At 33.2% G+C, this 15,928-nt stretch overlaps 2 protein-coding genes across 3 annotated transcripts in view; both read left to right on the top strand.

The window, feature by feature from the left end:
- The window catches only part of LOC135955785 (mucin-2-like), a 39,777-nt gene extending 28,677 nt beyond the window's left edge, over nt 1-11,100 (top strand). The window contains exons 10-11 of one of the 2 annotated variants that reach the window (XM_065506147.1): nt 4,187-9,783; nt 9,852-11,100. In XM_065506147.1, coding sequence (XP_065362219.1) covers nt 4,187-9,783; nt 9,852-10,838 — 6,584 coding nt within the window. In that variant the 3' untranslated portion in view covers nt 10,839-11,100. Of the gene's footprint in view, nt 1-4,186; nt 9,784-9,851 lie in introns of those variants that run through there. The other variant, XR_010576295.1, reaches the window with a different exon arrangement.
- A 2,738-nt stretch (nt 11,101-13,838) lies between these two features.
- Nucleotides 13,839-14,790, top strand: Nubp2 (NUBP iron-sulfur cluster assembly factor 2). The gene is made up of 2 exons (XM_065503474.1): nt 13,839-14,000; nt 14,073-14,790. Exons 1-2 carry the CDS (start codon nt 13,890-13,892, stop codon nt 14,730-14,732), a joined length of 771 nt encoding a protein of 256 aa, XP_065359546.1. The 5' UTR covers nt 13,839-13,889; the 3' UTR covers nt 14,733-14,790.
- The last annotated feature ends 1,138 nt before the right edge of the window (nt 14,791-15,928 follow it).

Here is a 15,928-nt window from a genome sequence, read left to right as displayed (position 1 = left end):
CATTACCTGTAGCCAAAAAGTGGTTTGTGCTTAGAAGACACATTAGGTGGTATGATATGGAAAAGTAGTCCAAAAATATAGTATGACTGGATGGAGATGTTACAACTTCCAACAAACTGAGAACAGCATCAGCTCCTAATCCAATAGATTTGTCATAATTTGATGATGAACCGCCATAGTATGACTGGATGGAGATTTTACAACTTCCAACAAACTGAGAACAGCATCAGTTCCTAATCCAATAGATTTGTCATAATTTGATAATGAACCGCCATAGAGTTGTACGTTGTAAAGATATTCTTTGCCTTCAATTCAAAACGAATATGCTTGCCTTTAATAAACATCTTACAAGAATGCCTACCGATATGTGTAAGCATTTCCTCATCAATGGCTAAATTTTTGAGCAAATATTCCAAACAGTATGAAACTTTTGTTGCATAAGTCTAAAATTGCTACTAAGTCTACTACTCTACCGAATTTATCTTTTAGATCAATGTTGCTCTTGTCAAATAAATTAATGTATCGTTTTATCATTTCGACACGATTTCTTGCAAAAGCATTATAAATAAATAATCTGGTAATTTATGAAAGCCGATAAATACTTAAAAAAAAATCCAACTAAATTTTGTATATCATGTAGCTCAACAAACAACGTGACATTGCTGCATACTAAATTCTCTAGTCAGCATAAGATATAGTATAAGGAATTTCCTTTTTTTTAGAATTTAAAGCGAATTTTATAAATTTTGCCTAATGGACACATTTCTGTTCATTGCTAAGTAAAATTACCACAAGGATAGGTGATGGTTTTTCAAGCGTTTACGTAAACTTATTTGAATTATTTTTTATACATAACTAGTTGACCTAGTCCCGGCTTTGCCCGGAAGCATTTACTAATGTTAGTTCTTCAAGTTTCTCCAACCCACATACACCTGCCTGTTCTTATTTATTTGCAAATAAAATATTTAATTTGTACTGCATACTTTAGGGAGTTTTTTTATTACAGTTGACTGGACTCAAAAAAAAAATAAAATTCCAAGTTTTACCCGGAATTTTTGATTTTTTTCTTTACAAACCATCTCCTGAAAATTCCGAATCGCATAAAAAAAAATCAGCCAAATCGCTCCAGCCGTTCCCACGTGATGACATTACATACATGGACCATTTCATTTTTATATATATAGAAGATGAAAGTGATACAAATTATTGCTTATTAACAGTTTACTGTTAGTCAATTTAACTCAAAATATGTCCAATTTTGGAGATTGGTGAAAACGTTTGCCAAATTCCTCCAAATTGTTTATTTTTTTAAAGACACTAAATTGAAACGTAATTGAAAGAAAAGTTCACATTTTTTATATATTATTAGCTTTAGAGCTGTTTAAAGAGCTGGTTGGTAAGTGAAATTACCGGCTGGGCAATAATGGGTTAATTTTTTAATACAACAGTGAGTAGAAATAATATTCAAACTAAAAATCAACTACTACCAAATTTCCATACCCCTTCCTAGTTTAAAAAATCAATAATAACACTTGAAATGGTGAAAGTCTTATTTTTTTACTTCATTCCCCTCCCATTTCCCATCTAAACTCTAAACAAAGTGGTTCATCATTTTTTTTTTTAACAATTCATCTTTAAAATGCTGATTTTTTTTGTATTCTTTATTTCCATCAACATTTTTCTGATGTAAAAAGTCTATACATAAATATCTAAGAAACTTTTGCAATTGTTTTATAATGTTAACATGAACGAAGAACGAATCATGATGGCTAGCTAATGTTTATGCATCCAAACAAAAGTTATTTTTTTAGTGAGTGAATGAAAATTGAACAACAACAATGTTTTACTATGGGCTGTTTCAGAATAATTTCTTTTGGTGGAAGTATCCTCGAAAAAATAAAAATATTATGAAGAAATTTGCAAATGGCAAACACCACCAATTTTTTGTATGTATGTAAATTATTTTAATGAACATTTTACAAACATACAAAAATTACAGTTTGACTTGGAAATAAATTTACTGCCCTAAGTATTAAAATATTTAATAATAGCTATAATTGTATGCTTTTGGCTGTTTCTTAATAATGTCTGAGTGGAAGATTTCATGAAAAAAAAACATTATAAAGAAATTTGGCAAATGGTGAATAGTAAATTAATTAAAAAGTTTTACATATATACCATTTTTGCCTAGGAAAAAACTATAAAATGTGAGGAATTCTCCCTTTAACAGGAAGTCTGGTAAAAATACTACAGTTTGCAAGATCACAAAAACGTGATTTTATAGAAAATTATACCTAGTAGCGTTTTTACATAAAAGAACTAAAAAATTGAGATATTTCCATTCTTCATAGTAAATAACCAGAGCAAACCTTGCAAATATAGCAAGTCTGGTAAAAATACTACAATTTGCAAGATCACAGTAACAAACTGTAGATTAATACTAGATTCATAGAATTAAACCTTTTGTAAAACTTTTAAACATAGCAAGTTTGTGCAAATTAGTTTTAGCTTGCAAGATCACTACAACAAAATATATGAAATTTTAGTGGAATTCACTCTTCGTAGTAAACTGCCCTTGTAAACGTAGCAAGTTTAGCAAAAATACTAAAGTTCAAATTAAATGTATGAAACTGTGAATTACTACACTTGAAAAGATTTACAAGACTTTTCTTTGTATCAAAAACTTGTAGTGGAAAACTGTCCTTGTAAACCATCTAAAAAAATATGCTATTTTTTGTCAGACTATATAAAACTATAGCGGAATTCATTCTTCACTACAAAAACACCCTTGCAAAGCTTGTAAATATAGCAAATCCAAAAATTTGCCCGGTAGTCTGCTATCAATGTACAATTTGCCCGGTAGTCTGCTATCAATGGCTGTCAAACACAAACTAAATGATGCAGCTTGTTCAAATATTGACAGGAGTCAACTGACAGGTGCCAGTTGAAAGGAGCAGTTTTGCCCATTCAGTCAAGAGGCGGGATATTCCAAAAGTCACTGACTTATTAACCCCTATCAATCTTTCACATGAAATATGTCCCCTTTTCCTTTTTTCGTTCATCAACTTTGTCCCCTTGTTGTGAAATTTTTAAATGGAATTTTGTAAACAATAAACAGCTGTTACAAACAAAATTAACTATTGTGAATGAAAAGTTAATGGGAATATCACGATAGCAATTTTCCCTTCGAGGAAAATGGATATTTCATGGGAACAGAATTTCACATGTTATTGCCGATAGGGGTGATTGACACGCCCACGGACCGAGCAATAGCAGTTTTTGGGATATGTTACCCCAATGTAGGTCAAATTCCGATTCAACCGAAGAACGAATTCTTTCCATATCGTAACCGCTCAGGATAAAAAAAAGTACAGGTCCAACTGCTTAATATACAGTACTACATTGCCTTTGATCAATTCTAAATATTCCAATAAAAATTAAAAGCTTTTCGATCTTTAGTCGAGCTACTTTTATTTTCATCTACTGAAAGTGGACATAGTGCTGTCTGTACGGAATTAAATTTGGCACAGAACTTCGTCTTGATGTTCTAAACAAGATATTAAATTTCACCTTAAATTGTATGTACTGCTGCTCGTTATCGAAGCTTGGGACACTGTTTGGTGACTTCTGTAGAAGTTGTCATGATCAATAAGAAGAGCAGAATGTAGAACATTTCCTCTGTCTTTGCATTGCTCTGACGTGGACTAGGACTGTAACAGTGGGCAGTAATTTTCTTTGCGACTTAAATGTCAGCTATTATATTAATAAAATACCAGAAAGAAACAGCAATATTTTTCATATTGAGTTTTTGTATGCAAGTGCGAAATTTTCCAACCAAATGCTGATTTTTTTTTTTGTTCTTTTAACCGTTTCCGTTTTTAAAACGAATTCCCCTATTTTAGTGTTCTGTAATTCAAATCTACATGATTTAATCGTCCTGTATCAATATACATAATCGTACGGTTTACAGAACATCAATGTGTTAATTATTTGTTTTCGAAAATTGTTCGTTTTTGAAATAACTCGTTTTACAGAACAGGCACTAATGAATTTCTGAATAGATTTGCACTCTTGCCTTGTACTTATACTAAATTTATTTTATCCTACAAATTTCTTTTTACATAACACTAATAATTTGTTTTCTTTTATTTTATCTTCCAACTTTTCCATTCTTCCCTAAATATAGAGCACTTAGCGGCAGCAGCAACATTATTTCGTAATATATTTGATAGACCCCGGGTGCCCTACCCTTATCCTGCGTCATTTTCACCCTCATCGTCGTCGTTATCGTCACCCAAGACATCCAGACTACCCAAAAATAAACTAAAACAAAGACGTCCCACCATCGCCGCTAGAGGTGATTTGAATAATATGAAATTAGCCGACAACAATCACACAGAACGTTTTTCAATTATCAGAAATCGTGAGGTATTGAATGATGGCTACCATTCAACCGGACCGCCGGGTATGAGCTGTTATGTAGAATCATCGGATGATTGTTATGGAGTCGCTTCGGATTCGGATATTTTTATAAATGAACGCTATAACAACGATGCCAAATTGCGTAAACGTTGTGCGGTGGTGATAAAGCCCACCAAGGAGTTGCTGCAATACGAGCGCAAACGTGACGAAATGTACAATGAGATATTGATCAAGCAAAGGAGAAAACTGGAACTGCGTACAATGGCCAAACAAAGGGAAAAAGAGCGCAGGCGGTTGAGCAAAGAGAAAAAGGAACAAACACAATCTAGTGATAAAGGAGTTACAGATGCAGCTATAGAACGAGTTAAAGACAGACCAGTGCGTAGAAAATCGAGAAATTTTACAGAAATTTTTATGAGCAGCGAATCGGAATTCGAAACAAATTTTCAAGTGCGTACGCGTAAGCAAAGGCAACAAATTTTACCAGATTTACAGCCTCTAAATATAGAAATTGGAGCGACAGATGCGGCCACCACCTCATCGTTGCTCAGTCAAATCGATGCTCATCTGAATAGTCCGCAAAAGTCTAAGAAGCAGCTGCCAAAACAGCAACCATCAGAACAGGCAACATCTAATGATAGTGATATTAATCAGACAACATGTGATATTAATGATCCAGGTCAACAAACAAAAATGAGAGAACTTAATCTTTTAGCAGACATAGCACAGCATTTATCACCATATCAATTACAATTACCTGAAACTGATAAAAATAATCAACCACCCAGAACTCCGTTACCCGCCCCTGATGCAACACCAACACCCAAGCCAAAAGAAAAGATTACCGTAACGGAGCATCTAATTATAATATCAAGTTGCAATCTCTTAGAGACCACACAAACACAACCCCAGCCACCACAAGTTGATATTGATGAGCAACAGCAACAGGCAACTATTCCTAGCTATGCGCATGAACCAAAACTTAATATAGCAGCTATATTAAATTCTAGTCCTTCTGAAAAGTCATTGCTAAATCAAAATCCACAAAATAATACTCCATTGGAAACCAACGATAATAATACTTTGCTAACAAATAATGTTCCCCACAAAGGAATACAAACCGAAGAAACATTAGAACAAATTCTTGAAGAATCTATAAGTGTTTTAAAATCTGTAACTAGTCCTTTTAATCCGCTAAACGAATGCACTGCTGCTGAACGAGCAGAAACTCAAAGTGAATCAACAATTCCACTATTAATAAGTAATGTAGAATCATTAAATCGTTACGAGCCGAATAATGTATGTGTCGCCAAGCAAAAGCCTGATGACAAAGAGCATTTACTTTCAAAAGAAACTACAAACGAGAATTCCGAAAAGTTAGTACTGAACGCAAATGGTGAAACAAATGAAAAACCCAAAGATTTGATGATGGAAGAAACGGATAATGAATCAGCAAATGTTTTGTCTTCAACTATTTTAAATAACGTTGAGTCTTCGATTCTATGTGCCGCAGATCTCTCGAATATATCAAGTGAAACTGAAATTTCACAAGGTATTAAGGTGCCCAGCCTAATGACTGCCGACTTATCAGATATTTCTTTAGAATCAGAAATCTCTAAAAATTTGCCCGACATAGCGGAACCCTCACCCGTTGTTACCGATATGTCGGACAATTCCAACGAATCTTGTGTGTCAAAAACCTTTGGTCTACAAACTCCCATTAGCAATAATAACACTACAACATATACAGCTGAGGTCCCGGTAATGTCTTTACCCGATTTATCTTTCGTAATGCCCAGCCTAACACAACCACCTGCAGCTCTGCCCACAAACCAACAGGACTGTTTGGAACGCAATTTTAATCATTTAAACAGTACTCTCAATACGCCCATAAAACTTGCCGACATGCCAAGAGCAGAAGAAGCCGCCACCAATCCATTAAATGATTTAAACACTCCCTTGAAATTTGCCCTAGCACCGGCGGAGTTGGAAAATCATAACACGCCAGAAAATGATAATAATGTTACCAAATTCTTGGATCTAATATTAAATAAAACCGTTACAGATGCAGAATCAGAGACTCGCGATAAAATTATTAAGGAACTTAATGCCTTAACGGCCGACACCACAGCGACAGCCACAGATACCAGTGAAACTGGTAGCAATAATGAAATAACCACAAATACCAGTGAAACTGGTAGCAATACTGAAATAACACCGCCTGTAGAAACGGCGACCGCCACAGATACCAGTGAAACTGGTAGCAATAATGAAATAACATCGCCTGTAGAAACAGCAACAGCCACAGATACCAGTGAAACTGGTAGCAATAATGAAATAACACCGCCTGTAGAAACTGAGCTAACCCAGGATAGTGGCCATAAAACAATGGAAACTAAGGAAGCAGTTTTAGATAAAGATTCTGTAAATTTCGATAAATCTCTAGAGCAGACTAATGAGTTGAAGGATCAAGAAAATGATACGACATTAGATAATTCTAATGACAGTCCCATAGAAAATCATAACTCCTCAAAGGCAACGGAAAATAATGATGTTTCACTGACATTAAGGGCAAATCCAGCCAAAGAAATCCTCAAAGAAGATAAAACTCCTACAGAATTGTTGAGTGAGGCTGCTGCTACGACTACTGAATTGCGAAAAACCCCTACAAGCCCTATCCACAAAATAAAAGCGGCTGCCATAAAACAAACGTTTAAAATAAAATGTCGAGTTCGACTTAAACGTCTCAATATCGATGAACATAGTAAAAGTTCAAAGAAAAAAACTTGGATGGCCATACCCATTACAAAACCCGAAGAGCCGGATAAAAGTGCGAATAATGACATGAAAAACTGTGATAATATGACGGAAACAAAGTCATTGCTTAAAAAAACATGTTTAAAACCAAACAACAAACGTACAATTGATGAATCAGAGAATAAATCCCATGAGAGTTTGCAGGAGGTTGCACCAACAGCAGCAGATGTAACAACTGCTAAGAAACCAAAACTCGAGCACGAACAAACAACATCACCAACAGAAGTAACAACTTCTAAGAAACCAAAACTCGAGCACGAACAAACAACAACGCCAACAATTGAAACAACGCCCACAGCATTAATCCAACAACAGCCACAACTGCAGTCGCCAGCAGTGGCCTTATCAGTATCAGTATCACCATCATCAACACCAGCATTACCATTGAACAACAACCCAATACCCAAGAAATCCAAATCGAAGCATTTGAAAACTGTTACCTTTGATTTGTCCAACTTAAACGAAGAACTGCGTGGTACATCGTCTTTCAATCACAAACACAAGTCGAAAAATCATACAGCCGGCATTGCTGCAGGCGCTCTGGGTTGTTATTTGAAAAATTCGCGGCCACCTAGAAAACTGCCCGACAACACGTTAAGAGCCGCGGAGACTTTGCAATTGTTTGTCAACACCATTAACGACAGTACTCGTACCCCACCACCTGCCGAATTTAACAAAAAACGTAGTCCTATCAAAAACAAATGCATAGCTGAAGATGAAACTCCACGTCCCCCGCCCGCCTCCACCTTAATGGACACACCGCCTTGCAAGAAAGTCTGCACGGAAAAATCCCGTTCCCAAATAAGCTCTTCCAAGTGTAAAGATCAATTGGTATCTTCATTGGCCACAGCCTCCATATCAACCATTAGCAGCGATATAACCACAGCTAGAATCTACACATCCTCTCCTCTAGATCAAACCCTGCCCGAATATGATGACAATGTGGACACGGTGGCGGATTCTGAACTAATACTGCCCAATACCGCCGGCAGTTTGAGACGGAAATTGAAAAGACCCAAGAAATCTTTGACACGACCCGTACCTGTCGATGATATTAGCACGGATGGCATTAGCAATCAGCCCGAATGCAATGGCGAAGATGACACCGATGCCGTTGCAGACAATGAAGACGATGTGTTTGCCGAAGAATTGCTGCCCATACCGGCGGCAAATGAGCATATTTTAGAAGAGATTGTGAGTGCGCGACCGTCACACATAGGCTCGGGCACAGTCATAAGAGATGACTACATGAATATAGAGGCCACAGCTACAGTACCCGTTTACTTGTTTAACGATGAAAGTCGTGATTTGGCTACCCCAGAACCCATACAAAGTAGTGGTGATACCACCAATGTGGTGGATTCTTCTTCATATTTAAACAGCTCTTCGTCCGCAGCCACACACAATGCAATGCAAACTGCAACAGCCAGCACAACATCGTCATCGTCATCATCATCGTTAGCCATGGGCAATTTAGAAAAATCCATGCTATCACCCTCAGAACATGAAGTTTCTTCTACACAGGAAACATTCTATCAAACACCCACCAAAAGCAAACAAACTGGCGAAGGATTTGGAGAAAAATCTTCAACCAGTAAGGACAAAGGAGTTGGTGGCAGCAGCACAATGTCCAGCAGCCAAAAGCAAAAGCCAGAGGATAGTGATTTCCAAAATAAAGATGATCAAACCTCCTCTACCACTGGGCTATTGCAAAACAATCAAGTAGACACCACCAATCATTCACCCGAGATGTGTACTTTAGCATTGACACCAACCACAACCACCAGCCCAGCAATGACCAGTAATCATAAAATACGTAAAGCTTCCACACACGATGAAATATTATTTAATGAATTGCAACAGCAACAACAGCAGCAGGCACCAACTAAACGGAAAAACACAACCACAACAACATCTTGTGCCGAATCAACCAGTGATAATAATAGCAAAACCAACAATGTTATGTCCAACACTCCGGATGATAACAAATCAAATAGATCTCTTAACAAAGAGCATAAATTGAAAAAGTTATTAAAGGAAGCCTGCAAAAGGGATAAAAATCTATCCTCAAATGAGCTGGTGGATGCTGCTGCAGGGGTAGTAGGTGCAGTTAATACAGCAGTAGAAGGTGGAGGCGGTTCCTCACCCTCCACCACAACCATTATCAATGAAGAGAAATTGTCGTCGAGATCGAAGCGTAAAAAACAAAAATCCTCAAAATCGAATAAATTAAAAAATCACGGCGAACGTTCAACAAAAATTGTGCTCAAAGCTTCCAAACTAGCTGCTCATGTACCCACCGTCAATCCCTTAATAATAACCATACCCAAATCAAGACTTTTAAGACCGCCACCCACGCCCACACCATCAGAAGATCAGCAGCCACAAAATGAATTTTTAGATATACCAAATGCTAAACTGTTCACCGAGAAGGATAAGGATAAAGTCACAACTCCAGTACAGAGTAGTAATCAAAAGAAACAGCAACCGCACCACCATCACCATCAAAATCCCGAACGAACTCATTCTATGGAGAAAAAAGAGGTTAGTACAAGTTTATTTTTTATATTAATTTTAAAAAAATATTGATCATTTGTGTTTTTGTTTTACAGTGGCATCAAACTTCTGTTAATGTGAGCGGTAAATCGAAACGCACTCAAAGTCCCCTGAATACAATGTCTGACATTGCCAACATAAAATCGGTTAATATTATAGAGCCCAATAACAAGGACAACACACGCAATACCAATAGTACAACAATAAAAACTACAATCAAGGAAAAATCGTCTGAGGCGGCAATAATAAAAAAAACATTGCCGGAGATGGTCAACAAAAAATCGAGTAATATTGTTGTGGGGATTCAAATTAAGGAAGTAACACACAATACAAATAGTACAACAGCAGCCACAATAACAAGTGCAGCCAAAGAAAAAACCGCTGGCGCTGCTGCAATCATAAAAAAGAAAGTTAAAACCAGCTCTACCAATAACACCACCACCACCAACACCCCCACTAACAACAAAACCAATAGCAATAACAATGTAATTTTTGCCAAGGATAAATATGATTTAATTAAAGGCAAAGAGAAACAAGCAACTAACAATGAACAGCAGCAAGAGGCACATAAAGAAAAATTAAAAGATAATAAAACCAGTAGCCATCAGACAAAACCTACAACATCCTCCTCCAGCAATATACGTTTGCACAAGAGTTCAGCCAAAGAAAAGGTTAAAGAGAAACACAAGCTAACGACGGATAAGCCTGTAACGCAAACACAAAACGTATTAAAACTAAACATTAATCTGAGCAGCAACAATAAAGCCTTAAACTCCTTAACCTCTGCCTCAAACGCTAATAGTAATGTGCAGAAACAAAGCAGTAGCAAATTCAGTAAAACATGCTCCTCAAACTCCACAGCCTCTTCCTCGAATGCTATACTTAAAGCTAAAACGAATCTCTCCACACAATCATTAAACACTGCTAATGCCGGCTCACAAATCACCACACCCACGTCCACCTCTGCTTCCTCCGCCTCAGCCTCGCCCTCAGTTACAATAGCTACGACGAATCATGTTCGTAAAAAATTAAAAACAAAGTAGCTAGGAGGTGGAGGACTAGGTAAGGGGGATTGGTTGCAACAACAAAATGCCAAAATGCCATTAAAAAAGAGAAGGGTGCTCAATTATTAAATAAAAAAATTAAAGAAAAATTAAAAAAAAAAAAAAAATTCACAAAAAAATGAGAATGCAATGTAATTAATAAATTAATTAATTTAAATGAATGTATAGTAGATTTTATTTTAATACTAAACAGATTTAGAACAAGCATAAACAAATAAAATGAAAACAGTTTAAAGGACAAGAGTTGTGACTTTTTTTTATTATTTTTAAACCAAATAAATGCCACTAACTTAAATGTAGAACCAAGCGTTAAATGTATATTTAATTTTTTTTATATTTTAACTATCAATGTAATTCTATTACAAACATATATCTTCATAATTTACAACTAACTTTAAATTTTTATTCAAATAATTACTAATTTTGTTTAACTAACTTCTTGTATGCCAAAAATAATGCTTGAGTTTTTAAAATTCTTTTAAACTAATTAACTGCTCCATAATGTTTTAAAATTAACTGTTTTCGTTTTTATTATTTTTTTAATTGCTAAATTTGTTTATGATTTAACTCAATTATTAAGTATTTAAAAAATTAAGTCATTGGAGAACTGCCCTGTCGCCTTAAATTAATTTGTTTTATTTTTGTTTTTTAATTTAAATTTAGTGTGACGAATTTATTGCTAAATGTTTCTAAACAAAATGCTAAAAATATTTTGAACATTTTTTGTGTTTATATTTTTGTAAATAGTTTTTTTGAATTTTTTGTTTTATTTTGTTTTAACTTAACTTTAAAAAACAAGAAAGTTCATTATAAATGAACTTAGTTTTATTTAAAACACGCTTAACGCAGACTGTATAATAAACAAATAAACATAAAACAAATTATTTTGATTAGATTACTATTATTAATTTAAATAAAATATCTATTTAAAGTAATGTAATATTAACATATTATTAAATAAATATATATTTAAATCTATAAAATTAGTTTTTAAGTTATTTTTATTAAAGTAATAAATATAAATTTATTTATATTAACATAAAAAAGAAAACGAATAAAAAATTTTAAAAAATATTTAAAAAAACATATATGTACAAACAAACAAACACAGAGGAGTTAAATAAATAAAATACACTTAAAAATACAAACCACATACACTTATATTAATAAATAAAATAATTAATATATTTAATATTTTATGATTATGAAAACAAACAACAAAATGAAATAAATTAATATAATATATAATAAATACTTACAATGATGCGTACGTTTAATTAAATTAACAAAATCAATACATTTAAAACAAAAAAAATACAAAAAACAAAACAACAATCTATGTATGGACAACAAATATATATGTTTTTATTTCAATGTCAGACATCTAGCGTTTCTTTTTTTTAACGTAATTCGAATTAAATAAAATAGATCTTAAAGAATTTTTGCACTTCTTTAAATTTCTCTTTTGTAAAAAAGGATTTGCTCAAAGCGTAAGTATTTTCGAAAACATAAGTCATACGATTTCAAGTACATTATCCTATGTCTATACCTGATACATTTTTGTTATGATAAACGTTCATTAGAAATTTCAAAAATAATATTTAAGTGCTCATTTTATAAAACGAAACGTCAAACGTTAAACAAATTTTGTAGGTTGTTTCAAACCTTTTTCCCAGTATTCTTCATACAAATTGCTTACTTTTCTGAACATTTCGTTTTATAAAATGAGGCCATTAAAGTAGAATAATTATTAAAAATTAATTATCTTCTAAACACAATTTGAGGTTATGTGTAAAAATTCTCTTTTTTTATGAAAATTTCAGATATCCTGTTGCAGTTTTTACTCTGGATGCTATAACCTTTGTCAAATAGCAATAAAATCTTAAAATAACATTATAATAATGATAAACATGACAAAAACTTGATAATTGTATAGTTTTGTTACATTGGTTTCACAAGTTAAGGTTATGTTCAACTCACAATTCATTTTTTAAGAAACTACAAAAAAGTCTGTATAATCTCTTTGCCGGGAGACAAAAAAAGCTAAACATTTATAATAAAATCTTTAAATATCAGTTTAATAAAGTTAATATCATCTAAAAGTTTAAAAATTTTGTTACAGCTACTTTCCAAATTGAGGTTATGTATAAAAATTCTCTATTTTTATGAAAATTTCAGAAATCCTGTTGTAATTTTTCTCTGGATGCTATAACCATTGATAAATAGTAATAAAATCTTAAAATAACATTATTTTAATGATAAACATGAAAAAAAGTAGATAATTGTATAGTTTTGTTACATTAGCTTCACAAATTGAAATAACATTATTTTAATGATAAACATGAAAAAAAGTAGATAATTGTATAGTTTTGTTACATTAGCTTCACAAATTGAGGGTTATGTTCAGCTCTTAATTCATTTTCTAAGAAACTCCAAACTTTCATTCATATTTTGTTTGCCGGAAGACTAAATATCCTGTCAATTATAATGAACTCCTTAAATATTACTATACTAAAGTTAATAGCTTTTAAAAGTTTAAAAATTTTGTTACATCTAATTTCCAAATTGAGGTAAGGTATAAATTTTTTTTTTATTTTCTTTAAATTTGTTAACATCTTTAACAGGGTTGGGTTAAACAATGATTTTTTTTGTTTCATATTTTTACAAATAGTAACTAGAAACTTTATGATAAATTGAGACAAATTATAATATTAGGTTTAAATTTCATCGATATTATAAAAAAATGAGATTATTTTTCAGCCATTGTTTACATTTTGATTTTGAGGTTATTTTTTCGTTTATTAACTTCATACTGTTAACTTGACATGTAAGACGTAAACAACTGCTTCTTCTTCTTCATAATTATTCATCCATTCACCTAGAAACAATAACAGCAAAAGTTTATTTAACAGCTGTTTTAGTGTAAACCCAGAAAACGATTAAAAGTTTAGTTTTGTGAAATTATTAGTGAGTGATTTAGTGCATTTAATTCATAAAAATAGTTGAAATAATAAATAAATAAAAACTGAAATGTTGGACAAAGTGAAACATGTTATTTTAGTGTTATCCGGTAAAGGCGGTGTGGGAAAATCAACAGTCAGCACACAGCTGGCCTTGGCCTTAAGAGAAAGCGGTCATAAGGTAAGTGTTATTCATAAAATCTGTTAAAACAGTGAAATAATTCTCTAATTTGTCTTCCTTATACAATTCCAGGTAGGACTATTAGATATAGATTTATGTGGTCCCTCTGTACCCTATTTATTGGGTCTGGAGGGAAGTGATATCTATCAATGTGACGAGGGTTGGGTGCCCATCTACACAGATGACACCAAAACATTGGCTGTCATGTCTATAGGATTTTTATTGAAATCACGCAACGACCCGGTCATTTGGCGTGGCCCCAAAAAAACCATGATGATAAAACAATTTCTAAATGATGTTAAATGGGATGATTTAGATTATTTGATAATTGACACACCACCCGGCACCTCAGATGAACACATTACCGTAATGGAATGTATGCGTGAGGTGCACTGTGATGGAGCCATTGTTGTGACCACGCCACAAGGTGTGGCCCTAGACGATGTACGCAAGGAAATAACATTTTGCAAGAAGACCGGGATACACATATTGGGCATAGTAGAGAATATGAGTGGTTTTGTTTGCCCGCACTGTGCAAATTGCACGAATATATTCTCTTCAGAGGGTGGTGTTGAATTGGCCAAATTAGTGGGTGTTCCACATTTGGGTACGGTGCCCATTGATCCTCGTGTGAGTTTATTAAGTGGTACTACACGTTCTGTGTTAACTGAATTGCCTGAATCGGGTACTGCTGCTACATATAAAAAATTGGCAGAGAAAATCGCTGCGTAATTGCGTTATATGTTATTGAAAATGTGTAAATAAAACTTTTTATAAAATGTTTAAAAAATGCTGGCCTTATATATTGTTTTCGTCGTTCAATGAGTAATGTAAATGAAAATAAAAAGAAAAACAAATTCGCAAATTCTCAAATGCTAATCATATTTCAAAATTTCATTTGCTCCTCCATTTTCTTTATGTTTCAGTTAATTTCATCATAAATTTTTTTTTCACCAACATTTATTTTTAGCTTAATTTTAAATTATACTGAAAATTATGCAATATCGGCACAGCCAATATTGGACTCTTACTTGTTTTTCACCAAATTATTTATTTTTTTTTATTAAGATTTAGTTTTTAAGTACAAAACCTAACTCCCAATTTAATTATTAAAAAAATCACTGAAATTTATTGTTGGGGGATACGCAAGTTCGTATGAGTATTTCACTGGTTGATTAGTCCTTTTCACAAAAGATTTTAGAAAATCTATTATTATACAAATAAAACTAAATTGAATGCGAATTAGAGAAACTCAAGCATTATTTGTAAAAATATGTAATAATAGGCCTAACAACAGATTTATAGATCCAATTTTCATACTTGGTCGCAAACCCCAATTCTTGCTAATGTATAGTAGACATTAAGGCGCGTCTTTAATCTCTCCTGAGTATTTACAATGACTACTTGCTGTCAAGGAAGGTCCCTAAATAATATAGACAATATGGATATATAATCTATATAAATAAAAATCAAATGTTCGATGGTAATTGCATCAGTAGAGAACGGCCGGATCGATTAAGACAATTTTTTTTTTAAAATGTTGGTTATAGCCCAACTTAGGTTTTTACGGAATGAATGACCACTCCCACTTTTTCGATTTATCCAAAATCGGAAAACGGCTACATCGATTTGGCTAATTTTTTGTTTAATCCAATTTAAGTTTTTACTGAAAGTTTTCGATATATCAAAAACCGATTTAAAGAATTTTTTTTAATGTTCGCAATATATAGTCCGCAAAAGTTTTTACATTAATAAAAATTGTCCACGTCTACTAATACGTCTACTTATTAAATACATCTGCAAAATACATCGGTCTGTGATCAATCATATTTCAACTCATATTTCTGACCAAAAATCGATTTTTATATAAAAACTCAAAATATCTAAATTCGCTAATATCTAGGCCATTAAGCGTTTAATCAAGAAAA

This window comes from Calliphora vicina, chromosome 3, assembly GCF_958450345.1.
Source record: "Calliphora vicina chromosome 3, idCalVici1.1, whole genome shotgun sequence".
Taxonomy (NCBI): Eukaryota; Metazoa; Arthropoda; class Insecta; order Diptera; family Calliphoridae; genus Calliphora; species Calliphora vicina.
Note: the sequence above shows the minus strand (reverse complement) of the source record. Positions and strands in the feature narration are given on the sequence as shown.

Coding starts and splice junctions, on each gene's coding strand:
- Nubp2 (XM_065503474.1), top strand. CDS start 13,890: ATGTTGGACAAAGTGAAACATGTTATTTTAGTGTTATCCGGTAAAGGC. Junction 14,001..14,072: donor TAAGAGAAAGCGGTCATAAG/GTAAGTGTTATT, acceptor ATACAATTCCAG/GTAGGACTATTAGATATAGA.